Source organism: Ursus maritimus, unplaced genomic scaffold, assembly GCF_017311325.1.
Source record: "Ursus maritimus isolate PB19 unplaced genomic scaffold, ASM1731132v1 scaffold_30, whole genome shotgun sequence".
Taxonomy (NCBI): Eukaryota; Metazoa; Chordata; class Mammalia; order Carnivora; family Ursidae; genus Ursus; species Ursus maritimus.
Window position 1 is genome coordinate 1,738,401 of NW_024425564.1, and position 26,710 is coordinate 1,765,110.

The 26,710-nt window shown below is 55.1% G+C and overlaps 1 protein-coding gene across 5 annotated transcripts; it reads right to left on the reverse strand.

Annotated features, from left to right (window-relative positions):
* On the reverse strand, window positions 1-26,710 carry FGD2 (FYVE, RhoGEF and PH domain containing 2). Of its 5 annotated transcripts, XR_005838731.1 has the most exons (18): window positions 26,069-26,710; window positions 22,534-22,768; window positions 20,860-20,940; window positions 19,805-19,953; window positions 18,060-18,216; window positions 17,708-17,846; window positions 17,112-17,170; window positions 16,721-16,867; window positions 15,957-16,049; window positions 10,413-10,492; window positions 10,295-10,325; window positions 9,783-9,875; window positions 9,074-9,205; window positions 8,722-8,883; window positions 6,262-6,408; window positions 5,560-5,706; window positions 687-839; window positions 1-191 (listed from the first exon to the last, which is right to left on the reverse strand). XR_005838731.1 is itself a non-coding variant. In XM_040644665.1 (17 exons), exons 1-17 carry the CDS (start codon window positions 26,134-26,136, stop codon window positions 5,003-5,005), a joined length of 2,136 nt encoding a protein of 711 aa, XP_040500599.1. In that variant the 5' UTR covers window positions 26,137-26,706; the 3' UTR covers window positions 4,421-5,002. The 5 variants fall into 5 exon arrangements, 2 of the variants coding, with proteins under 2 accessions (XP_040500599.1, XP_040500600.1); XM_040644665.1 differs by lacking the exons at window positions 1-191; window positions 687-839 and adding an exon at window positions 4,421-5,218 and having other exon boundaries at window positions 26,069-26,706; XM_040644666.1 differs by lacking the exons at window positions 1-191; window positions 687-839; window positions 8,722-8,883 and adding an exon at window positions 4,421-5,218 and having other exon boundaries at window positions 26,069-26,698.

The window sequence follows — 26,710 nt, forward strand, 5'->3', positions numbered from 1 at the left end:
CGATCCCATGACGATCCCGGGATCACGCCCTGAGCCGAAGGCAGACGCTTAACCGCTGTGCCACCCAGGCGCCCCTGAATCCGAATTCATTCCTGACTTACAGGCTGGGTGACCATGCACAGGTTATTTGGCCTTGCTCAGCTCCACCTTCCTCATCTGTAAAACGCGTTGCTTGAAATGATGTCAAAAGACTGTTATGGAATGAAATGAGATGATGGGTGCCAAGTGCTCCCTGCGTAATGAAATACTCCAGCACTGATGAATACAGCAAGAAATGAATGAATGAGGGGCACCTGGGTCCACTCGGCCCTCCAGAGATGCCCCCACCCTGGCATCTGCCGGCCTCCCCTCCTCTCTCTGAGCTCCCCTTCCAGGGTGGGGGTGCATGGGCACCAGAGCCACCAGACTACTAGGGGAGCCCCTGGCTTTTTATAGGTAGGGACCTTTTGTAGAAGAAATCCAAAGCCCTTAGAGTCTTTGCTGCCTGATAGCCGGAGCCCGGGACGCACAGTGTCAGTGAGCCAGTGAGTCCAGGAGGAGGAGCTGCTAAGAGAGATCAGGGGCCCCCCTGGGTCACACTGGGCCATTTGAGCTCCCAGGAGAAGATCCTCAAGGACTACACCCTCTCCTTGTCCCTGGCTTTCCGGTGGGACCCCGAGTTCTGCCAAGTGCAGGCCTTCTCCTACCTCTTGGTCGCTACACGTCTCCAGGTCTCCGCACTCACTCACAGACTAACCCGGGTGTTTCCAGGTGGCGTTTCCCCGTGGTTGCTGGGGTGCGCAGCCTCCGGGCTCTGGTGCTGGTGCCTAAGCGACCCTGCTCAGTAGCATGTCGGGCCCCTGGAGAAGGAAGACAGAACAGGTGAGTCTTCCTTTCTTCCTTCCTTTACTTGCCCCTTAACATGGGAAAGCACCTTTGTTCTTGGGATTATAGAAGTAATATATGCTATTGAAAAAAAGTTCAAATTCTACAGAAGCATCTAAAGAAGAGAGCAAACCGACCCCTCCTAAAGCATGTTGGGTAGCCCCTTAGATGGTGCAGATATTAACTATCTTCATCCAAGCAGGACCGGAACGTTCCACCGCACAGTGGTTTGGAATGCTGCCCCTTCTACCCCGTGTTATGTGACCACAAATAAGTTACTCAACCAGCAGTGCCTCGGTTTCCTCATCTATAGAATAAGGATCTGAATATAGTATCTCCTTCTAATGTTACTAGGAATCAAATGAAATTATCTCCTCCGAGGCCTTAGTACAGTGCCTGGTACACGGTGAGTATTTAGAAGTGTTCAGATCCTGGGCCGCCTGCGTGGCTCAGTCGGTGAAGCGTCTGCCCTGGGCTCAGGTCATGATCTCAGGATCCTGGGATCGAGCCCCACATTGGGTTCTGTGCTTAGCGGGGAGTCGGCTTCTCCCTCTCCCCCTCCCCGCACCTCCCACTCGTGCTGTCACTCTCTCAAATACGTAAAATCTAAAAAAAAGAAGTGTCAGCTCCTTCTGCTCTTACTCCTCACTTAACACCTCCCCGTCCCCCAAGGCAGTGCATGAGATTCAAGTCTTCTTGCCCAACGGCTGAGCGGCCCCCTGCGTGGACGCAGTGGTTTGTCTATGAGTCCCTCTGGCTGAGTGTGAGTTTACCGGCCTAGGTCGCCTCATTTGGGTGGGTATTTATGTAGTTCTCAACTTGGGGGAACTATTGTAAACAATGTCCAGAAGTGTGGTCACACTGGCCAGTCTGTCTCCTTGGGGGAAATTCTCGGAATGGAAACTGTAGGTCAAAAGGTTAGCATGCCGGGACGTGCAAGCTCAGAACTCCGGCGTGTGCACAGCTGGAGAATGTGGGCATGAGCAGGGCCCCGTGCTTGGGTCTCCTCCTTCTGTTTCGAGCATGCTTTGCGCCCCATCTCTGGGATGCCAGCTCCCACGTTTCCATTCCCAGCCCAAACCTGGTGCCGGGGCTCAGATGCCCGACTCCTCACTGGATGTGGCCACGAGTGGGCGCCTCAGAGGTCGCTTGTCCACGGCAGAGACCTGATGCGTTGCTGCTCTGCGACCTGGCCTCCCAGGGCCCAGGGCTTCCTCGTCTCGGTCAGCACACGCTCTCAGGTCAGAGCCCCTGCTCAGTGTCACCTTTGGCTCCTTCCTCCTCTCTCGCCATGTTCACTCTGTAAGGGAGTCTCTGCTCTACCATCAGAATAAATCCAGAATCCAGTCCCTTCTCGTCGCCTCTCTCACCTGGATTGCTGCAACAGCCTCAAAACCGTTTCCACTCTCACCCCGCTCGGTCTAATGCAGCAAGCAGCAGGGGGATCTGTCAAAACAAATTACATTCCCCCCCACCCCCACCCCAACAACTCTCTGTCTCGCTCAGCTCTCAGCAGGGCCTGGTATCTGCCTCCCCCAACCTCACCCCTAGTTTAGTGATTATCTGATGACGTCTCCTCTTATCTCCTTCCTGCCCGCTCTGCTCCAGCCACACTGACCTCCTCACGGTTCTTTGCATGTGGCAGGGAGGCTCCCACCTCAGGACCTTTGCATTTGCTGTTCTCTCCTCCCAGAATGCTCTTCCCTCTAATATCTGTGTGGCCCCCTTTCTTACTTCTTTCCTTGAGGTTGTTTTTTAAACACCAACTTCTCAGTGAGGACTTCCTTAATTTTCCTTTAAAAACAGACACACACACACACACACACACACACACAGAGAGACCATTCTCTTGTTTCCTTTCTTGTTCTTTTCTTTCATAAGGGTGACCAACTATTCTGGTTTGCCTGGAACTGACAGGTTTCCTGGGACCCGAGAACTTTCTGTGTGTGTGTGTGTATTTTAAGTTTTATTTATTTAAGTGATCTTCACACCCAGCATGGGGCTCGAACTCACGACCCCGAGCTTGAGAGCTGGATGCTCCACTGACTGAGCCAGCCCTGCGCCCCTGAGAAATTTCAGTTTTAAAACTAGGAAAATCCGGGATGATTTGTTACTCTATTTAAGCACTTGTCTCATGTGATCGGCTCTACATTTACGTATTTATTTTGTTGTAAAAGAATGTAAACTCCAGGAAGGCAGGCATTTGTGTCTGTCTCGTTCGCTGCTGTCTCCCCATTACGGGAACTGCGTTTGGCTCCACCAATATTTGTAGAATGAAAGAATGAACTCATGGCCAGCCTGGTTCCAGAGAGATTGTGCCGATGAGGTTTTCTTGGGCTTTTAAAACACGCTACAGCAGGGAGAAAGCCTTGGGGTGGGGGCAGGCAAACTGCTGGGCCTGGAATGGGGCAAAGATCTATGACTTGTCCATTTTGCCTTTTTTTTTTTTTTAATATTTATTCATTTGTTTGAGAGAGAGAGAGAGAGTGTGGGGAGGGGCAGAGGGAAAGAGAACTGTTAGCAGACTCCTCCCTGAGCTCAGAGCCTGACACGGGGGCAGATCCCAGGACTCTGAGATCGGACTGAGCCCCAGCTGCGCCACCAGAGGCCCCCGCTTTGCCTTCTTTAAGGGCAGAGCCTGGCGGTGGCCAGCTGCCCGGAGGGAAAGGGCTCAGGGTGTCAGGCCTACACTGGGGCCACTGCCATCCCTAGTGGTCCCTTAAGGAAGAGCAGCCTCACCCTCGAGCCTGGGGCCAGAGAAGCGCGTTCCTGCCCTCTCCTCTCCTCCCATCTTTCCCCTCTTTCATCTTTCCCCTCTTTCCCTCCCCTGTCTGCTTGCCTGATGGAAAGAGTTGTTTGTTTGTTTTTAAAGATTTTATTTATTTATTTGACAGAGAGAGCAAGAGAGCACAAGCAGGGGGGATGAGGGAGCAGCAGAGGGAGAGGGAGAAGCAGGATCCCTGCTGAGCAGGGAGCCCGATGTGGGGCTCGATCCCAGGACCCTGAGATCATGACCTGAGCCTAAGGCAGACGCTTAACCATCTGAACCACCCAGGCGCCCCTGGAAAGAGCTTTGACGTGGCTCTGACACCCACCAGCTGTAGGACCTCGAGCCAATGACTAAACCTCTTTGGGACTCAGTGTCCTCATCTGGAAAATGGGGATTATAACTCCTGAGGGTGAAATGAGATAATTCACCCAGCACGGTGCCTGGCCCAGTAGGTGTTTATTATTTATTATTCTGATTACTGTCGTGCCTGGCGCTTGACAGGTGCTCGACCGCGGCTAGCGTGCTGGCTCTCTTCTTCATCTGGGCGGCCCACACTGAGACTCGGGAGGACACTCCCAAAGCACCCTGTGCCTCCCTCATCCTAGACCGATGAAATCAGAAATCTCTGTAGTGGATATGGGCAGTGGTATTTTTTAAATTTTTAGTTGATTTTTTTGTCTTTTTTTTAAGATTTTTTTTTTTATTTCCCTGAGACAGAGAGAGAGAGAGCGAGAGCGTGCATGAGGGGGGCGAGCAGAGGCAGAAGGAGAAGCAGGCTCCCCGCACAGCAGGGAGCCCAGGTGCGGGGCTCAATCCCAGGACCCTGAGATCATGCCCTGAGCTGAAGGCAGACACTTAACTGACCGAGCCTCCCAGGCGCCCCTTCATCGTTTTTTGTTTTGTTTTGTTTTTCGAAGCTTTCCAGGTGATACTCATGTGCAGTCCAGGTGGAAAACCATACCGTGACCAACAGTCCTGGGTTTCCGGGACTTTCCAGGTATTAGCACTGTAAGTCCTACGCCCCAGGAACCCCTCAGCCCAGGGCAAACAGGGATGCTTGGTCACCCCCTTCCCAAAGGAAAAGCCCCACGTTTTCTGAATCCCAGATCAAGACACACAGTCTGGGTGCCAATGACTGGAAATCGGTTGCTCGTTTGTTTTTTAAAGTTCATTTTTTTTTTTAAAGTAATCTCTACACACAACGCGGGGCTCAGACTCATGACCCAGAGACCGAGAGTCGCATGCTCTACTGACTGAGCCGGCCAGGTGCCCCTGGAAATCGGCTACTTAAGAGCCCAGCTGGGAGTAGTGGATCACAGGGGCTGCAGGTCAGCCCGGGCTCTGAAGGGGAGAGTGGCCCGCCGTGGGTCAGTCAGACAGGTCTCCATCATTGGGCCCCCTGGGGCTCCAGCCACTGGCCGCCCGCTCCATGGCCTTCACCCAGCGGTCCCTCAGCTCCTCGGTCTCAGCCTTGAAGGTGTAAAGCTGGCCTGACTGCTGCAGCTGGAAGACCCGGGGGTCTGCCTGGGTCCCCGCAGTCACCTGGTAGCCCAGCAGGGGGATGGAGGTGTGAGCCCGCATGTCCTGGGGGGAGGAGAGAGCCATGGGCCACTGTCTTTCTGTTCAGCCCCACCGCCTGGGACAGCCAGTTTGAAGTCACATACCCACCCCTTGCTCCCCAAACACCCACGAAGCTGGGCGGACTGGCGGGAGGGCATCAAGGAGGAGGAGGACTGGCTGCCCGCTGGGCAAAGCTGTTGGGACCTGGAGTCTGGGCCCAGCTCTGAGAGCCTCTAACCCTCTGGCTGGAGGGAACCGCATCCTCACTGGGTCTCAGTTTCCTCCTCTGGCATATGGGGCCAACAGTACTCCCCCCACACACACATACCGCGAGAAGGCCAAGGTCTGGGAGGCACGGACGTTACCTGAGGAGCAGCGTAGACATAGAGGACGAGGGGGTCGTCCCGGGGGATCACACACCAGCCCCGGGGGCCGCTCTTGCCCCACTTGTCCCCGACCAGCTGCAGGAAGCTGCACATGAGGCTCTGCTCGGACCCTGTCGTGGACTCTTTCTAAAATCCAGAGAGAGAGAGAGACTGTCAGGGAACGGAGCACCCACTGTGTGACCAACACTGGACCGAGCGCTCGACAATCACTCTTTCTAATCCTCGCGGCACCCCTACAACGGTTGTCCCTGAGCCTCAGGAGGTCCCATCAGGGGCCTGTGGTCACGGAGCTGGTCGGTGGCAGAGCTGTAGTCAAGCCCAGCCAGCCTGAGCTTGGGGCAGGTGCTGGGGGGGGGCTTACCACCTGTGAATTGCCCCAGGGAACAAGACTGGGGCCTGAGAAGGGAGCGGGCTGTGTGGCCTGGTGGGCCCGGAAGGCATGAGCAGGGAATGCGGAAGACTGGACAGCGGGCAGAGGTCCGTGGAAGGGAACCGCCTTGAAACCTGGGAGCTGCGTTCAGCTGGAACGTGCGGGCGTCTTCCCGCACCTCCCCGGGGCCGCGGGCAGAGAGAAGGATGGGAAGTGGGACCACAGCTGGCTGGTCGCTCAGCACCGAGGGCAGGGCCAGCATGAGGTGGGCGCCTGCACACCTTTGCCGAGGGGAGGCCCTCCGCCCTCACCTCCAGGATGCCCCGCCTCTTGTCCTCCTTGTTCTCAGGGAGCACGTTTCCAGTGAGGAAGGTGAAGCAGTGGAGGCAGACGCGGTTGGGCCTATTGCCATCGTATCTGAGCTCGGCCCGGTAGTCGGAGCACTTGGCACACACCACCTGGGGGACGACGGGCAGGAGCGGTTGGGGCCTGAGGTGAGGCAGGGGAGGGCCGCACTGGTGCCTTGGCCTGGGAGGTGGGGAGCAGGAGAGCACCCACAGACAGGAGGAAGACAAAGCAAACTTCAGGAGAGGAATGGAGGCCGAGACAGGTGGTCCCCCGTGCTGGCAGAGGCCCAGCCTGGAGACCGTGGCGCGGGGGTGAGAGCTCAGGCTCTGCGCTCCCCCAGCTGGGGGCTCAAGAGCTGGCCCCCTGCAGGTGCCTCTCGATTCCCCTTTTGTGAGGGTGGCTCTTAATCCTAGGGGCTTCCCTGCACATCCCTGCATCTAATTCACTTCTCCAAGCTCTCTCTGCCCTCAGCCATCCCCCTTGATGGTCCCAGCCTCCCCACCAGGTGACAGCTCTGGGGCCTTTCATCCTCACCTGACAGCAAGGGGGCAGTGACCTGCCCAGGGCCACTCCACTCACAGGCAGCAGCTGGCCCTCCACTAACAGGACAGGTATTTAAAATTCATGGTTTAGCTTTAAGATTCATGCAAATTCTGTATTCCACTCAAGCCTAGAGTCAAGCGTGTTCTAATATAAAAATGATGGGCTGGTTGTTTTTGCCAGGAAGACCTGTCATGTATATTCAGTAGAGTGCCCCCCCGCCCCAGCCCAGCGTGGAGAAAGCCCCCAGGCAGGCCGACATGGATCATGCTGGGGGGGCGCAGGCAGGAGAAAGAGGCATGGCAAGACTCAGAGAGAAGCATGGGGTCTGCAGGATATAACTTCCGGGGAGACTGGGGTGTCACCATAAGCCCAGGATGTGGGGTTGGAAATGGGGGGACCAGACACTGAGACCAGGGGGCCCATCTGGGTGGTGGCCAGCACAGCACGTGGCCTGGGAGGGACCCACAGGAGAAGGCCTGGCCTGCCCCACCCTCACCAGGATTCCCGTTTGGCAGGTGGGGAGACAGAAACTGGGCACCCAACCACTGAAAAGATGACTCACAGAACACAAAGGTCTGAGCAGGCATGAGAAACCCTGAAATTGGGCCAGGGATATCTCACAGAGCCCCGCACAGGGGGCTTCAACTACCTTGGGAATATTTTACTTCATTGAGACTTAAATATTTTTATATTGCTGGTGTATATTTATTTTCTCCTCCACCAGCTTTTTAGTTGAAAAAACTTCAAACCTACGACAAGTTGAAAGAATAATACAAGGATACCACTCCCAGCAAACTCACCAAGTGTTAACATTTTTGCCACATTTGCTTTATCTCTCTCTCTCTATTTTTTTTCTGAATCATTTGAGTATAAATTACAGTCATCATGACACCGCACCCTCAAATGAATAGCCGTGGCTCCTAAGAACGAGGGCGTTTTCCTGCCCGTTCATTATGTCACTATCACACGTGGGAAATTTAACATCGATACGGGATTACCGCTCGTGATCACATTTTCTCCGAAGTTCCCTATAAGGGCCTCTGTGGCTGGTTTTGTTTCTCCCATCCACGATTCAATCAAGGATCGTGCATTTCATTTAGTTGTCAGAATGTTCTATTTCTTCCCTGTACCTTGAAGGTAGGTACATGGGTATTGTTATTCTTTGTGCCTCTTTGTAGTTCTTAATTATTTTAAATACGTTTTTAGGAACTACTTCCCGAATTGCAAATGTGAATTGACTCAGCCCTTATTTACAGACGTGAATCACCAAGAACAGTAGCTAAGGCCCGGATCCTTTCTGTTCGGCTCTGCTAGAACTCATCGCTTACGTCTGAACACAGGTGTGTTCCCAGTCCTTGAAATTTACTCTAGGCCCCAACTGCCATGTAATACATTTTGGGGACACCTCCCTGACTGGCCCCAACCTGCCCGGCTGGTCTCCTGTCTCCTGGAGGTCATTAAAGACTGAGGTCCTAAAGGGCTTTTCTGTTTACAGAGTAAACGGAGGGGGTTGTCAGGTCAACAGAGAACAGCTCAAGGGCGCCAGGTGCTTAAAAAGCAAAGCGAGATGTGCCTCTGATAACCGGGCCTGAGCTGATAAGAGGAGCGGACAGGTTCCTTCCTCAATCAGCTGGGGGCTGCTCCTCCAAGGAGCCGGGCCTGAGCTGCTGAGGAAGGAAAGGAGGAGCTCGCTACCACCGCCGGGGTGAGGAGAGGAGACGAAGGCACAGTTAGCCACAGAACGAGAGGGTGCTGGAGGGCCGAGGACTTCCCGAAGAGGAGGGGCCCCTTAGCCGAGGTCACTCAGACGGGAGGACAGGCGTGGGGCTGGTGCGGTGGTGGGTGCAAGGCCTGAGGGGGGCCGAGTTTGCACGCCCCACCTGGAATGGGAGCCCGTGTCCTGGTGCTGGGTCTGGGGCTCTCAGGAACCGTGGTGAGGACGGATGAACGCATCGGGCTGGTTTGGGGGAGTGTCTCGAGCACCTCCTCTCACCCCTGTGAGCCCCATTTCCCCACGTGCAGAACGGGGATCGCAGAAGCCCCTGTGTCGCAAGGGGGCAGCGTGAGGTCCAAACAAGGCCACTCACGACCCTGGGCCAGAGGTAGCGCCCCGCGCCTCCGGGTTGCATGGGTTCAGGCCGGCAGAGCTGGCAGGGAGGCCAGAGGGGCCCAGAGTCGGGAAGGCGGAGGCAGAGGAGGGGCAGGCGGACAGGTGCCGGCGGGACGACTCACGTAGCCGCAGGCTCGGCAGTGGTGGCGGCGGCGCGTCAGGGCGTTGAAGGGCTCCCGGCAACGCATGCACATGGTGACCATCTTGTCCCGGACCCACTGCGGCGCCCGGAGGCCCAGCTCCCCCGACTGCAGCTGTTGGGCGGTAGGGTGGGCGCTTCATGACCCCCTTCTGTGCGCTCGGTCCACCTGCTCCTGGCAGGGGTCACGAGCCCTGTGCTTCCCAGGGGCTTCCCCATGAAGCCCACCGACGACAAAGACCGCATGGCGGGTCAGGGACTACTCCTCCCCTTGTACAGGTGAGGAAGCTGAGCCCAGAGAGGTCAAGGGACTCCACAAAGACACCCAGCAAGCCAGAGTTTGGAGCTCAGAGTGGAAATCAAGTCCCAGACACTATCCCTCTCCCACCGCACTTGCCTCCCACCTTCCCTTGGTCTTAATGTTTCTTGGGCACTTTGAACCCAGACCTGCACCGCCCCACAGCCCGAGTTACACAGACTGAAATCCTTCCCAGGGAGCGTTGCACAGAGAGGCTCCCAAAGGAAATTTCTGCTAACGGGAGAACCTTTGGCACTGAGCCTCTGATGTGGGGGTGGGTGGGCTTTCTCGGGTCCCTTTCAATCAGTCCTGGTGGGTGACACTCCCCTGTCCTCCAAGCTGGGCTGGGCAGAGCAAGGAGAGGGAAGAGGCAAGATGCAAAGGCTTCATTTACTTCTGGCTCCTGGGTGTCTCCCTCAGGGCCCTGGACCGCGGCCTTGAAGGTTTCATTCCGCTTCTCGATTTGGTCAATGGCTGCTTGGCAGGCCTAAGGGGGCACGGGAAGTGGTTAGGAGGCGGCAGGGAGGGCGCGTTCATCTGTCCATCTACTGTCAGCAGACATTGCTGGAAGCCTGCTGGCTGCGAGGTGCTGGGTTCTAAACACACCCCGGCTGACTCAAGGGAGGAGAAACTGTTAGCCCCAGATGACAGATGTGAAAAGTGAGGCTCAGGGACTTTAAGTGACCTGCCCAAGGCCACCCAGCGAGGCAGTGAAAGGCAGCAAGATCTGAACCAGGTCTCATTCCAAACCACCACAGAGCAAGTCCCGAGGAAGCACGAAGCAGCTGGGCATGTGCACACACACGGGCACACACACACACACACACACACACACCCCTCCCTCCCCCTCAGCCTGGGTGGGTAGGCTGGGTTCAGGATCCCAGGGGCCCTGGAATGCTCTGATACCTGTATCCAGGAAATCATTTCCTCCTGGGACCTGCTCGGAAAGTGAACACAGGTGTTGAGGAGAGCAGCCGCCCCCAGGGTTCCCGCCCGGCCCGTCCCCCCCCAGCTCTGTGCCTACCGGGCCTGCAGCTCCAGAGTGCGCTGCTTCCCCGACACCAGAAAGGAGTGGGGGAACTCCCCATCAGTCAGCTCCCGCACCTGCTTGGGAATGAGAGGGCCATGACGCGTGCAGACTCGTCACACCCTGCCCCCTCCAGGCACTGTGGGGTAGATGGAGGTGGATCGTGCCCAAGGAACAGTTCGAATTTGAGGGACGGGGATCAGGACCTTCTCCATGGCCTCCCTGAGTCTGTGGAGCCACGCGAATGCCCCTGCAACCAGGCCGCGCTCCGAGCACACAGGACGGCAAGACTCCTGGAATTTTAGCAGCAGCTACGTTGACTCGTGTGAGGTAGGAATGACAGTTTCCGACAAAGGATTCACCGAAAATGGAACTTGGGTCATCAACTGGGTTTGGGGACACGACTTTTTCAAGAGCAGACCGAAGGCCTGGAATAAGACCCTCTATCCCATACAGCGAAGGAAGAAGTTAGTTGCCCAATCCAGAGATCTGACAGACCCCCCCGCTTCCCGTCCTTTGCTGTCCTCCTGTCCCGGAACCCCACAAGTCCACGGCCATTGTGAAGCCTGCCAGGGAGCGCTTACTACGTGCCGGCCGCGGAGCTCAGGGCTCTCCATACTTGTCTCAATTAACTGGTCCAGCTGCTGCTCGCACCAATCAACCCTAGCGCTTAGCCGCTGCGCACTTCCGATGGCAGCAACCGCCAGCGGCAGTCTCGCATAGCTGAATCTGGTCGGTCCGCCGGTTTACAAGAAATATGGGGGACCGTGGGACGTGCTGAGTGACACCTTAGGGGTGCAGTCAGCAAAACCCAGACTGTGAGAAACGCTCCCGCAGAATGAGCTGATTTCTTCAATTAATGCGTGAGAAAAAAAGAGGAAGGAGGGGATGTGTAACGGACTAGAAGGGATGTCAGAAACTCATCCCAAATGATTCAAACATATCAGCTGTGAGAAGACATTTACGAGTCAAGGAAAACCAAAGGATCTTAATATTATTAAATAATTAGTATTAATTTGCTAGATGTGATAATGGTACTGTTGTCACCTTTTGTGGCAAAAAAAAAAAAGAGTTCTTATCTCTTACAGACACATACTGAAGTATTTATAGGTGAAATGATTATGGATCTGAGATTTGCTCTTAACTAATCCCGTGGAAAGAGGATTAGGAGGGGGATGTTGGGGAAACAAGACTGGCTTTGAGTTGACAATTGTTGAAACCAGGTGATAAGCATGCAGGGATTCCTTGTGCTACTTTCTCGGCTTAAAACTGTCCATACGGAAGAGTTAAAGAAATTCTTCACCGTAATCTTGGGAGAGAGATGTTACACCCTCATTTAGGAGATGTGGAGATGGAGGCTCAGAGAGGGCAAGAGACCCGCCTGAGCTCACACAGCAGCTAAAGGACAGAACGAGGATTCAAATTCAGGGTTTTGGCCCCCAAGGGGAAGGGGGAAGAACACCTATGCCCGCCCCACGCCCAGAGTCCTGTAAGCACAGCCCTGTCCCAGACAGTGTGGAGAGTCACAAAGAGAAACTAAGACGGAGACCAGAGCCCTGGTGTGGGGAACTTTGTTGGTCCACTGCCACCCCAGCGGCTGTGTGCAAGGGGCGAAGGAGGGCTGGATCTGGGGGAAATGGGCCTGCCTGAACCGGGGGAGAGAGAAGCTTTCTCCCTGGGGGACAATATCGGGAATCTGGCAAGACTCCACGACTAATTGGTGAGGGAGAGGGGAGAGGGAAAGCAAGGAGAAGTCTAAGGTTTGGGGCCCAGAGGTAACAAGAAATACGATGCTTCTAGTAGAAAAGGGGAACTGAGGGGAGCTCCTGACCAGAGCGGCAGGGATCACCTCTGCAGAAGGGCAGGATGAAAGCTTCTAGGGGACATTTCCAGGGTCTGCTGTGCCCAGTCTCGACCACTCCCCAGGTCTGAGCCGGTTCAGGCCCCTGCCAACCCATACAGTGCCTTTGTGCTAATTAGAAAAAGACACCCTTCTTCAAAACACTTTACTGACATCTGTTGGCAAACCGCATAATATTCAGATTTTGTTGGAACAAGACGCTTGACTGCCATCTGCCGGACAATGAGAATTGTAAATAAACAATCCACGGTGGCTGTGGATGAGGCGTGCTCATCTTAGGGGAGGTGTGCTTGTGCAGTGCCCAACCTACACAGTAGTACATGGAGACTCTAGGTATGTATGTGCCTGCATCTCTTCCTTTTTCCCAGGCCTGCCTTGTGCAGGATGGCACAACATTAGGACCAACTCAGACCTTGGGGAGAATCAGCTGCTGAGAACTAGTCCTCCCTGCTATCCAGAAAGGAGGAGGCCAGGGGGAACCGTCCTGGTGGTCAAAGGCCAGAACTACCTTCAGACTGCACTCAGAAGATTCCACAGGAGCAGATAGCTGGTAGGGAGACAGCCCTGCAACTGCCTGGCCTGTGCCATTCAGGGGAAGGTGCCGTGCAGCTGTGGGAGCATCGGACACTCTGTGCAGGAAATGTGCTCAGTGGGGTTGGCAGGTGCCAGGAACCCAGCATGCACTGATGCTCTCGGTCCTGTCTCTGTGTATTTCCTCTTTAGGACTCTGTTTTGACCTCTCTATTTTTTTGGCTTTTCTATCTGTCAATCTCTGCCCCCCTTTTTCTATGCCTGGGTCTCCACCAGCCCTAAGACAGGGCTGCCTGTCTTCATTTCTGTCTGTTACTCTCCATAAACCTGCCTTTCTCAAGCTCACTCACCAAGGCTCCCAGACATACAAGCCTGCATACACCCTGGCCTCTGGGACATTCTGACCGCTCCGGAAGAGAAGCTGGATGCCCCGGGGTGAGAGGCTGCATTCATAAAAGACCTGTCGGCTCAGGCATGGGGAGGAGGCTGGAATCCCCACAGGGGGCTCAGGTACCCCATGGGCCTTCAACATACTCAGGCTGCACCCCACTTCCGGGCCCTTGATTGGGCACCAAATGCCAGGCAAGCCCAGTCAGGAGCAAGGGCAAGGTCTTCCCTGCTGAGGGCTCTCAGAGGCCCAGGGCTTCTCCAGAGGACGGAGGGTCCTGGCTTAACTCCTACTTGCACCTCCCTCCTGGAGCAGATCCTGGGACAGGGCGGGGGAGGGGGTGACAGGGACATGGGATGGGGAAAATGCAAGCATACCAAGATAAGCTGGACTTGACCTCTGCTTCTCCCAGCCCCAGAGCTCAGGACACACTGGGGCTCAGGAGTGATCAGAGAGTTGTCAAGAAAGTTCCCCCGCTCCCTGATTTACTCCACTACGCCTGCAATTCTGCATAAGCTTTGCCCCTCTGAGAGGAAGCCTTCGTAGGAGACAGTCCGGTATGGGGATTAAGTACAGGGACTCCGGACTCTGTTTCACCTGGTTTGATTGCTGTATGACCCCAAGCAAATTATAACCTTTCTGGGCCTCGGTTTCCTTTCAGAAGAAAGCAGGGGAACCCTCTCACACTGTTGGCGGGAATGGAAACCGGTGCAGCCATTCTGGAAAACAGTATGGAGTTTCCTCAAAAAGTTAAAAATCGAGCTACCCTACAACCCAGCAATTGCACTACTGGGTATTTATCCAAAGGATACATAGTGATTCAAAGGGGCACCTGCACCCCAATGTTTAGAGCAGCTATGTCCACAAATATGGAAAGAGCCCAGATGTCCATCGACAGATGAATGGGTAAAGAAGATGTGGCGTATATATACGATGGAATAGTCCTCAGCCACTGAAAAGAATGAAATCTTGCCATTTGCAACAACATGGATAAAACAGAGGGGAGACAAGCCGTAAGAGACCCTTACCCATAGGAAACAAACTGAGGGTTGCTGGAGGGGAAGTGGGGGGCGATGGGGTCACTGGGTGATGGGCATTAAGGAGGGCACCTGATGTAATGAGCACGGGGTCTTATATACAACCGATGAATCACTAAATTCGACCTCTGAAACTAATTAAAAAAAAAGACTTAATTTTTTTAGAGCCATTTTAGGTTCATAGCAAAATGGAGAGGAAGATACAGAGATTTCCCATATACCCCCCCCCCACCCATTATCAACATCCCCCACCAGACGGGGACATGTGTGAGAAGTGAGGAACCTACATGGACACGTCACGACCACCCAGGGTCCACAGTTCACAGTAGGGTCATTCTCGGTGTTGCGCCTTCTGTGGGTTTGGACAAACGCGTGACGACAGGCATGGCTATAGCGTCACACGAAATAGTTCCACGGCTCTTAAAATCCTCTGTGCTCCATCGATGTGTCCCTCCCTCCCCTCTAACCCCTGGGGACCGCTGAGCTTTTTACTGTCTCCATAGTTTTGCCTTTTCCAGAGTGTCCGAGAGCTGGAACCATACTGTGTGTAGCCTTTCAAACTGGCTTCTTTCACTTGGCAAAATGCACTGAAGAGGGCTGCCTGCCTTTCGGTGGCTTGATCGCTCCTTTCTATCAGCGAATACTGTCCCGTTGGCTAGATGTGCCACCGTTTACTTCCTTATTTTTTTAAACGGGACTAACTACAGATACACTCACACACAGGCAGGTACCTAGATGTCCCTCAGGAGCGGGCTGGCGGAGTGAATTATGGCACTTGCACACCCGGGGACACTCCGCGGCCACCCGCAGAAGGGTGGGGGGCTCCGAGTGTCCCGACGCGCACGGATCACCAGAGTTAGCACTTAGGGAGAAAAGCGGAGCGCTGAACAGTGCCTATGGGAAACGGTTTCACTCTTTATGTGAAACCTGAGTAAGGAAGCCATAATAAATATATTATTAGTTGTGTCTGTGGAGACTACCTCCGGAAGGCCTCCTAAGAAGCAAAGTCTGTCTCCAGGAAGGGGCTTAGGGGACAGAGTGGGGAGGACACTTCTCATTGTATGCACTTCTTATATTTGATTTGGGGATGTGTATTATCTCTATTTTTAAGTAATGAAAGTGTTATTTTTAAAAGAAAAAAAATGAAAATGCAAAGGAAACTAACAGCCCTTCCACTATAGGGATATATGAGAGTCTGACGGGGTGAGGCAGGGCCCAATGCAGGGGGACCAGCCAGTCAGTGGGCACTATTATGGGCTGCTGTCCCCGTGTTTGTGGCCATCTCTGGCTGGGGACACACACCGTCCAGCAGTGGAGCTGACAGTGTAGACCCTTACCTGTGGCCTGCCGCGGTAGCCTCCCCTGGGAGCGGTTAGCCATGCAGAGTCTCAGGCCCCGCCCCGGACCTACTGACTCAGGACGTGCATTTTAACAAGACTCCCAGGGGCCTCATGCACGTATTAACGTTGTCAAAGCACTGGGGTAGTTGATAGGGAAAGCAGACAGAGGCCAGGCCGGGGTGGGCACGGCCCCAAAGAGGCGGCCAGGCCTGTGGGCACCCACATGGGAGAGCTCTGACCCCAAGCGCTTCCGCCTCCACGTTGGCCCAGGATCTGCCAGGTTTGGGTTCTTGGACTGAGAACCGAGCGCGGACCCTCCTGCTGTTCCCCATACTCGATCCCACCCTTGGGACGAAGCCTGACAGTGGGTAGGGTGCCTCTCACCTTCATTCTGGCCACATCGATGCGGGTCCTCACCTGGAACTGGGCGCCCACCTGGATGACCTTGGGTACACAGTACAGCAGCATATTGTTGAACTGCCAGAGACACGGAACGGTGAGTGGGTGCGTAGTGGCGGGGCAGGAAGGATGGGGGCAGGGCTTCCCTGCGAGTGGGTGGAGCACCTCCGCATCTCCCTCCCCTCTGGCCACGCTCCGGGCCAGCTCACAGGGGCACAGGTGTGATGAGGAAGGGGTCGTCTAGCCTCCAATCCAATGGGGATGGTCACCGAAGGGTCTCCATGTCTGTGGGCATCCAACTCACAAGGCCTTTCTCACGGGGGCTCAGGGCCCCAGGGGCTTATGGGTTGTTGCAGTTCCCTCGCCCAGACCGCCAGGTAGGACCAGTTTCCAGATTTCCAGGAGACCCCCTGGCTTCGTTAGTGCAAATCTGGGTAGTTCTTCGTAGCGGCTAACCTAATTCCCTGCTTTGCGCTCCCTAGAGTGCAGTTCAAAACCACAAGGTTTGGAGCCAAACAGACTGGGTTCAAATTCTGACTCTGTTGCTTCCTAGGGCCTGAGAAACCCCTCAGTTGGAAATCCCTGAGGCCTAGAGGCAGCGTGTGACTTGTCTCAGAGGAGGACCGAGATGCAGGCTCTTCCCCGTTTCTCCTGCGGTGCCAGGTAGGCAGCAGGCAGGCAGGACCTGGGGCGGAGTGGCCTCTGGACTGCCCTCTCCAGCGCAGGGAGGGCGCTTAGCATCCCCGTACCAAGAAAAGGTAGCGCTCCATGGGGTCGCTGCGGCGAAAGGAGATTTTGAGGACGGGGCCCTCACGGAGCAGGGTGTTGGAGGGGTCCACTATGTCGTCCTCGAGGCCCAGGCGCTGGTACACGTCCCACAGGTCTTGCAGCCGCTCCTGGGACAGGGAGTGCACCCTCAGCCGAGGCCAGGCAGGGCACACCTCCTTCTGGAAGGTTTGCCTTGTATGGACAGGGACAGGAGGTGAGGGGGAGGATAGCAGGGGGCCAGGTGTCACGGGGCGGGATCAGGGGAAGAGCAGATAGAGACCTGGGTGGGCTGGGGGAGGCAGAGAGCTGCAGGGAGGAGGAACAGGGCCCCTGGGGACGCTTGCTGCTCCCACCGGACGGCCGGCTGCTCACCATCTCAGCGATGGCTGCGTTGGAGTGCTGAGCGGCCGAGAAGATCACGTCAAGCGCTTCTGAAGGGAGGCACAGGGCCAGAATTATCTCCTGAAAATTTGGGGCTGGGGGCTGAGGCAGGAAGTCCTTGAGACTTAACAAAGTGGCCTCAGGGCCTGCTAGGAGTGACCGTAGGAGCAGCCTGGCCCCGCACACGAGATGACTGGATGATGGGGCCGTTTCCCACCCAGACTGGAGAGACTGGGCGCCACTGAAAGACAGGGCTTGGCGCTGGGCTCCTGTGGCTCTCATTGCTCCCCAAACCAAGCCGGACCCAAGCGTGCTGTGGAAAAGAGCATGGGCTTTGGCATAATACAGGCATGACTTCAAATCCCAGCTCTGTCCCTTTCTGGCTGTGTGACCTTGGGCAAGTTGCTTGATCTCTCTGGGCCTTCGTGTCTATAAAAATGGCTAATGGTATAGATAATGTCTGTGAAGTGCCAACAGTCAATGTTGATAGCTGATCGTTATTCTGACCAGTTTAGCAGGTGCTCAATCAATAAAGGGGAGTGGCTCCGACCTCCCTAGCCCTGTGCACTCCCGGGGGGTGTCCTCACTCTGAGCATCGGCCTGGTCTGGGGCCTGGGCTGGCAGCTTCTGGACGTACTCCCTGAGCAGCAGCTCGTAGCGTGGGATTCTCTGCACAGGTTCCAGCATGTGGTGTTGCAGCGTCAGGCTGCCCGAGGCCTCGCTGCCCTTGGGGAGGGAAGGGAGGAGGAAGAGTGTGGGGTGAGAATGGGGAAGGGCGGCTTGGGCTGCCAAGAGGGTGGGGGGAGTGGGCGGGGCAGGCTGGCCCTGGAGACGTGCAAGCAGCCGAGCCGGAGGTGCCCCAGATCCCTGGGGGAAACCGAGGCAGTACACACTGGGGGTGGCGGTGCGGGCTCAGCCCCAGCCCTCACCCCACCTCACCTGAATGCGGGTGATCGTCTCCTGGAAGGGGGCAGACTTGTCGGTCCAGGTGGCCAGCAGCTCCATGGCTCGCTCAAAGTTCTTGACATACTCACTGTACATCTTCAGGAACGGGGCCAGTTTCTGGATCACGTCGCCGATGCGGGGGGTGGTGGTCCTGCAAGAGGGCCACCCAGGTCCTGCCCTCAGCCTCAGGACCTCCTCTCTTGACTCCAGGCAGGGTCAGGTGAAGCCAGGCTCTCCGAACCCCACCCTCCCAAACAGTCCTTCCGCTGCACTTCTGGGTACAGGCATGGGACACGTCATCCTCACCCACCCGTGCGTGGTCCAACCCCTGCAGACTGTGAGCCCCTGAGGGCAGATGCTGTTCTTCACCCGCAGACCCAGTGCAGTGTCAGGCCTGCAGCACGTGTCCTGTAACCACTTGAGGCTTCCTTTTTTTTTTTTAAGATTATATTTTTATTTATTTGACAGAGGAGACAGAAAAAGAGGGAACACAAGCTAGGGGAGTGTGAGAGGGAGAAGCAGCCTTCCCGTGGAGCAGGGAGCCCAATGTGAGGCTTGATCCCAGGACCCCAGGATCACAACCTGAGCCGAAGGCAGACACTTAATGGCTGAGCCACCCAGGCGCCCCATGTGACCACTTGAGGCTTCTGACATAACGGGAGCAAGGACCAAGCACCGTCCAAGACACGCTGCGGGTCTCATCCCATTTAATTCTCACAACTCTGCGGGGGGTAGTCATCGGCCCATCTTAGAGATGAGGGAACAGCCTCAGAGGGGTAAGAGCATGTCCAGGGTCATACTGTGGTAGGGCTTGAAGGTTAGCCCAGGGGCTGTGACAGCAGAACGTTGAGGGGCCTCCACGGTCACTGAAGCTGGCCTGCCTGAGTTTGATTCCCAAGTGTGCTGCTTACTCTAGCTGTGTGTTCTTGGACAAGTCACCTAACCTCTCTGTACCTCATTTTCCCATTGGAAAAAAAATGGAATGGTCATAGGCATAGGGTCGCCTTTAAAACAGCAGCAACAACAACAACAAATCCCGGGGGTGCCTGGGTGGTGCTGGTGGTTAAGCGTCCAACTCTTGGTTTCGGCTCAGGTCATGATCTTGGGTCGTGGGATCGAGCCCTGAGTTTGGCTCTGAGCTCAGAGTGGAATCTGCTTCAGATTCTCTCTCCCTCTCCCTCTGCCTCTCCCTCCTCCTCCCTCTCTCTCTCTCTCTCAAATAAACAAATAAAATCTTTAAAATAAAGGACGCCTCAGTCCTCACGGCATTTCTTTAGCAAAATATATAAAGCAAGTACTTCCATCACCAAATGCTTCCATGGTCTCTGAAAATGAAGACAGTTTCTTGCATCAGCACATGGGGGCGGGTTTGAAGATTCAGTGAGTTCATAGGTGTGAAGCCCAAGGCTGGGCATGTAGGAAGCCCTCAGTTAGCATCGGCTCTTTCTGCTGGCTCTGAAGTCCTGCAGCCTAGTGGGGACCTGACCCATCCCCTTCCCCAGGACAAGCACACGCGCGTGCGTACACACACACACACACACACACACACACAGCCCCTCAGTGCTCATGGGTCCAAGCCCCTACTGTGAGGCCAGTCTGAGCCCAGAGGAGGAGACTGTCATGGACACACAGCAAGAGCAGGGGGCCCAACAGGCCAAAGGCAGTGCAGTAGGGGCTGCACCCTGACCCGGCCAGAGCTGCGGTCAGGGGGGCTCAAGGGCTCGTGGAGGCGCTCTCACCACTCGTCCAGCCGCCGCTGCAGCTCCGGGAGGAAGAACTGGGCGTGGAACTGGTAGATGGAGGAGATGTTGGAGAAGATGAGCCTGACCACGTCCTCGGGGAAGGCCTTGCTGGCTCGGGCCTCCGTCAGCAGCTCCTGGAAGAACACCTGCAGCCCCGCCGATGGTCACTCGGCCTGAGGCAGAGAAGCACCACCCGCACACCTGCCGGGGAGCGATGGGCACAGCTGGGGGGGCTTCGAGGCCCCTCCGTGGTTTGCTGGATGCTTCCACCTCTTCAATCTCCCACCATCCTCGAAACAGCCTCAGGAAGAGAGAGAGGGGGCTGTACTCGGCCACTTTACAAATGGGCAAACGAAGACCTAGGGGCTCAGGGACTTGACGGGGGGCTGGCCGCTGCTGAATGTCGGGAATGGGCCCATCTGGCGTCAGTCAAGGTCTCGGACCCCACCAAGCTAAAGATCATGCTCCAGATGGGCGAATATTTAACCCTCTTGCTTGGGGCTGCTGCTGCTGCTGCTGCTTTTTTTAAAAATTTTATTTATTTGACACAGAGAGAGAGAGACAGCACAAGCAAGGGGAGCAAGAGAGGGAGAAGCAGGCCCCCCACTGAGCAGGGAGCCCAGCATGGGGCTGGATCCCAGAAACCTGGAATCATGACCCAAGCCAAAGACAGACGCTTAACCGACTGAGACACCCAGATGCCCCTTATCTGGGGCCTCTTAAGAATGTGTGAAGGGGTAATAACGGTGAGGATGTCGGGTGTGGGGGTGACAGATGAGGGTGTTGTGTGGGGCCGGAAGGGCCATGCGTGCTCTGCTACACGCGAGGCCAGCCCAGGCACCGGGGGTGAATGGCAAGTGGCATTAATGCCCTAAATCCCGATTTCTGCCCCAACGCCAGCCAACGGGGTAAAGGACTGAAGCTTCCTCGAATTACATCCCAGGTCCTAAGTCTCAGCGTCATGAGGTGTCCAGAAGGGAGAGCGGAGGTGAGGTGAGGAGACCTGGGTGCTGGGGCCCAGGGTAGGATAGGGTGGTGTTCTGGCGACTGACCTGGTCTAGCAGATGGAGGCGTGCCACATAGGCCTTCTCTGTCTCCAGGAGCTCCTGGACGATCTTCTTTTCCTCAGGCTCCTGCAGGCAGGTCGAGGGGAGAAAGAGAAGGAGAGAGACAGCTTTGGTCTCCTCTGATGGGCACCCTGGGTGCCATCTCCAAAGATGTCCCAGTGAATGCCCACCTCCTGGTGCCCATGCCCTCCCACCATGCATCTGGGCTGGCGCTGGAATCGTTTTAACAAAGAATGGGGCAGGAGTGAGGCTGTGCCAGTTCTGGGCCTAAGGCCTAAGAGGCCTGGAAGCTTTTTGGAAGCTTGTGCTCTTGGGAGCCATGAACCACCACATCTGGAGGTCTGGCTGCCCCGATGGAGAGGCCATGTTGAGAGGAGAGGCCCAAAGACCTCACTTATAGAGAGAAGAGCCAAGGGCCCAGCCGTGCCAGCACCCCGGCTGAACCCAGCTTCTACTGTCCCTGCCCAGGCACCAGGCTTGAGAATTGAGCTATGTTGGGCATTCCAGCCCCGGCCACCATCTGACTGCAGTCATGGGAGAGACCCTATTATGGACTGAGTTGTGCCCCCCTCCCCAAATCCATACATTGAAGCCCTAAAGCCCCAATAGGACTGTATTTGGAGATAGGGCCTTTGAGGTGATAATTACAGTTAAATGAAGTCATAAGGGTGAGGTCCTAATCCAATAGGACCAGTGTCCTTAGAAGAGGAGGGACAGACACCAGGAGAGTATGTGCATGAGGACACAGTGAGAAGACAGCCATCAATAAGCCAGGACGAGAGGCTTCACCAGAAACCGACCCTGCCAGCACCTGGATCTTGGACTTCCGGTGTCCAGAACTGGAAGGAAATCTATTTCCAGTAAGCTACCCCGTCTGTGGTATTTTGTCATGGCAGCCCCGAGCTGACTACCACAAGCCCCAGGTGAGACCAATAGAAGAACGATCCAGTGGCGTTCCAGTCAACCCACAGAACTGTGAGAAATAATACATTGTATTCAGCCATCGCACTGTGGAGTGCTTTGTTACGCAGCGACTGGTAACCAGAACATACTACTATGATCACCACCCCCCTTTTATAAATGAGGGAACAGGCACAAAGAAGTTAAAGAGCTTTGCCCGAGGTCACCCAGTTAGGAAACAGAAGCTCTGGGGCATGATCCCTGGCTGTCTGGCTCTAGGGTACGCGGGATCATGCAGCCTAGCCCTTGAACTCCACAGACAAGCAAACCGACAGCCAGACCAGGGAGGGGACCCGTCCAGGATCAGTCTCAGGGCAGGCTTAGCACTAACCTCTATTTCTAGTTGGGATTATTTGCCTCCTTCGGTGGTTAAACTGAGGCCACACCTGGGAAGGGTACTAGTTCACAAAATGGAGACTATTCCAAGCTGTGTGGCCTTGGACAAGTTCTTCAAGCTGTCTGAGTTTTGATGTCCTGGCCTAAAAGACTCCCACAGTGAGGGGGGTGTGAAATCATGCCAACAGTGGGGTACATTGTAGGTGTTTAATCAAAGGCCATTAAGAGGGGTGAATCTAGCTTTCAACTGATCTTTGGTGACACAAGACCCAAGTGCTGGCTTTGGCTGGGAGAGAATTTGCTGGGAGGAGGTCAGCGAAGGGGTCCCCCTAGATCCCCACTTCTGCTCTAGCCCTCAGGCACCTGCGTCCCTGGCCCAGGGTGGGTCCCAGGCTGGCAAGATTTCCTCCAGGCCCCACTGGACAGCTTGTTCTTCAGGGAGCTCAGGTACCTCCTGCTGACCGTCCTGGGCTCGGGCCCCTCCAGGGTCTCCCCAGGGTTGGGCCCCTTCCACGGCTCTGCAGCTGGGGGAGCCCTGCACCCAGGGCGGTGATGTTCAATCTCCAGCTTGCAGACTCTGGGTGCTGCTCCTGGAGTCCTGAGGCAAACAAAACAGATCTGAGGGTTTCCCGGCTGTAAAATAGGAAGAATAGCACCTCCCGGGTGGGGATCGAGGGTGATTAATGCAAATCATAGGTGTGAAGTGGCCCCTGAGAGCTTGGCATTCAGGAGGAATTTGCTAAGTAAAATATCCACTTCCTTCCCCAACGTCTTCTTGGAGGGAACTCCAGTCTTCAAAATGAGTCAGCTAGACTTGTTTTGTTTTCTGGGGAACTACCTACTTCCCTCTTTAAAATGCAATGAGGAACCCTTCCTCTGCATACAGTGCTTTCTAAGTGGTCCCAGCCTCTTAGACCACCCTCACCTGTACAACTCACCTCTGTTTTTAGTCTCTGCAGCAAGTAAGGCCCTAAAATCTTAGTAACCTATACATAGAGAGAAGATGGGAGCCATGGAACACTCTACAGGGAGGGCAGAGCTGCTAAAGCTGGGGCTTTTCAATGGGAACTGTGCCCTCTACATCTCCAGTGGTGGGGGAAAGCCTGTCTGGAGGCAGTTTCCTTGTTCCTCCAGGAATGGGTCTTTGAAGGGAGCTTTGTGTGTGTTTATCCTACTACAGGGTCTACAGGCTAGGTAAATTCTTTAGATAAAAGAGGCCACCCTCGCTGAATATATCCCATGATTTGGGTTGTGCCCATTCCCTTTGGTATGGAAAGTCTTGCAATGAGACGGACAGGCTGGTCGATGGAGGACCAGACAGGTATAAAGTCTCTAAAATTCTGAGAAAGGTTTTCATTTCTGGTTTTGCAGCTAAGAAAATGGAGGTACAGAGAGCATAAGTAACCTGCAGCTAGGGGGTGCAAAGGTGGGCTTCAGATCAGACATGCTGGCTCCTGAGCCTTTGCCCTAAACTGCCCCTCCCCATTTGAGTCAAGGAGAAATGGGTCCAGAGGGTCCATGTGTCTGTCCCGAATCACACAACTGGTTGGCAGTAGAGAGAGAGAGGATTGGAAGCCAGTCCCCAGTGGCTCCTCATGGTGTCTCTACCCCTGCCTGGCAGGGTGTCCTCAGCCCGCGGAAATAGGTGGGCCTCGGGCTTTCTGTTCTACATTTGGTTTCAGCTTCTGCATTTCCTTCCAAGTGTCGCGGCCAGCTTCTGTTTCCTTTTCACCCCTCAGTTTCAGATCAGCTAAGGTGCTAGGAGACCTCACAAGAAACCCAAAGCCAAGGCTGCTGGCACAGGGTCCCTCACATGATAAGGGGTGGCTCTCACCCTGCGGGCAAGGCCTCCTCTGACCCCATTCTGGTCTGCGGGCTGCCTCCTCCTGCCCGGTATTGCCTGGGCACAGCCCACATGCCGAGGGTCTCCACTGGGCAAGCCTGGCCTGTTGAGTTGGGTGGTGCCCTCTCCCCACAACCCAGGGGGCGGGTGGTGGGCCTGGAAGGCGGTGCCTGGAGCTGTCCTCGGTGCTGAAATAGAACGTGCCTGGCAAAGAACCCTGGGAGAAGCAGGGTAAGGTCACCAGCTCAGGAAGCTGAACTGCCCTTCTAGGCCCATATCTATGCCACATCCACCGTGAAACCCACAGAAGTCTTTGTCTGCTCTGAGTGCCCTCAGCACAGAATCTAGGCTCCTCTCAGGATATCTACTATGACCTGGCATCACAGTAATTCCATGAGCTTAATTTCCGAAGACAGAAATCCTCCCGGCAGGGATCATTCTTTTGGCTCCTGTGTCTGTTATGGTTCCTGGGTGATGCTGTGCTGTGCCACCCACACCCCCTTCAGGACTGAGGCTCTCTTCCCCCAGCTGCTGGCAGTATGGTGGCAGATGGCTACTGACTGGGTCCCTCTCTGGGAATTGCCCTCCCTGGAAGACAGCTGCCTCATCCCAGATTAAGTCCATATCCAATGACTAGTCCGTGTGGGGGTACAAAGACTCCTTGCTTCGCCTCAATTAGAACAACCTGAGGGACATCTCAGCTCCAGAGCTCCTTGGGACAGGCTGAGGCCTCTGTTGCAAGTACACACAGTTCAACTTCTCCCAATGCTGCATCCCTCACCCAACAGGTGTCATTCCGAAGACTATCTCCAGTAAATCTACTGAAGCCAATTTCTACCTTAGAGTCTATTTCCAGAGAATGCTACCTACAACAGTCCCTAACACAGTCCTGGGTTTAAGAAATGCCTGCAGAGGGACACCTGGGTGGCTCAGTCGGTTAGGTGGCTGCCTTTGGCTCACATCATAATCTCAGGGTCCTGGGATCAAGTCCCACATCGGGCTCCCTGCTCAGTGGGGAGCCTGCTTCTCCCTCTGCCTGCTGCTCTCCCTGCTTATGCTCTGTCTCTCTCTCTCTGACAAATAAATAAATAAAATCTTAAAAAAGAAAGAAGGAAAGAAAGAAAGAAAGAAAGAAAGAAAGAAAGAAAGAAAGAAAGAAAGAAAAGAATTGCCTGCAAAGTAGAGTAATGTTACACAGACACAGACAGACAGACACACATACATACTACCCCTGTCAGGGCCACCAATGACCTCCACACATCTGGCCCAGTTTTTTTCCCTTCAGATGGAAGCCCCTACATACGAACTTAAAGCATTCTAAGCCTCCCTGCCTCTCTGTACATCCAGCATCTCATCAGAAATGGGAATAGAAATAGACCTACCCTCAGGAGGCTGTTAGATAATTAAATGAAAAAAGTCACACAAGTCACTTAGAACAGTGCGCCAAAGGTAGGCTGCTTGTACATCCGGGTTTGCCTGATATAGTCTCAGCTTTTCCTGTTGCCCCCTCCCCTCTGCCAAAAAAAATTTGATGGCATCCACTTCCAGTTTTAATTGTGCCCTGATCTGAATGATAAATTACATGGTTGTCCTACTTATGAAGAGTAAGCGCTTGGTAAGTATTACTATTATTTCTGAGGGAAGGCAATGGGTGCAGTCCTGCAGCCCAAATGCCGTTGGGCCCACCCACGCTCACTTGTAACTACACACGTCTGGACGTGTGTAGGGGACAAACATACCAGTGCACACACCCTCCCCGCTGCCCAGCTGCTGGGGCCTGACCACACTCCTCTATGTTGCAAGGAGCCCAGGCACTGCCCAGACAGGAGGAGGTGTCCAGGATGGGCCCAGAGAGAGAACTGCTCACGGTGAGGGCCCAAGGTAGCCTGGGCACTGATCCTCAGCCTGGAAACTGGGAGGGCCTGTGCTCTGGGACCCGGCGGTGGGCAGAGGGGGGCCCGGGGTGGGCAGAGGGGGGGCCCAGACTGAACAGAGGAGCTAGAGAGAGGCCGCCAGTTGGCCCTGGCGACCCTTCCCACCCCCACCACCCCATACCTGTTGTTCTCAAACACAGTCACCAGATTGGACACAGATGACAGCTGCTCCTTACTCTCTCCCTCCATTCTGCAGGCCTCCACGGTGGTCCTCAGCTACCCCTGAAGCAGGGAGGGAGGCCTCCAATCAGCACCCTCAGCCACCCCCACCTGGGGTCACAGAGGGGCTAAGGCATCCTGGAATGTGCTCTGGGTCTTTCCAGAGGGTTCAGTAGGCCAGCTCCCGGCTTCAGAGTAAGGAAGGAGGAAGTGGTCCCAGAGCCACAGCCCCAAAGGGGAAAGGCCTGTGCTTCCTCGCAGAGGGAGGAGCCCACGCGGGCCCCACCCCTCCCTCACAGGGTCTGACCTTTCACTCCAGCACACCTCATTCCTCATGCCACCCTAAGGGGGCAACGAGGCCCAGAGGTAGTTTCTGGAGCCAGCCCATGACCGATCTTGGCCAACCACACTTTCTCATAAGACCTGGTGGATTTTACTTAAGGCTTTCTCAGCAACTTCTTTTCTGCATCTGACCAGCTGCTCACTGCTGTGAGGAAACCACTTTTTTTTAAAAATTAAAAATAGATCACAGACCCATTAAGGGCTAGCAAAGAGGAGAACAGAGCTGTTCTCACCTCCCCACCGGGCGCTCATTTTAATGGCT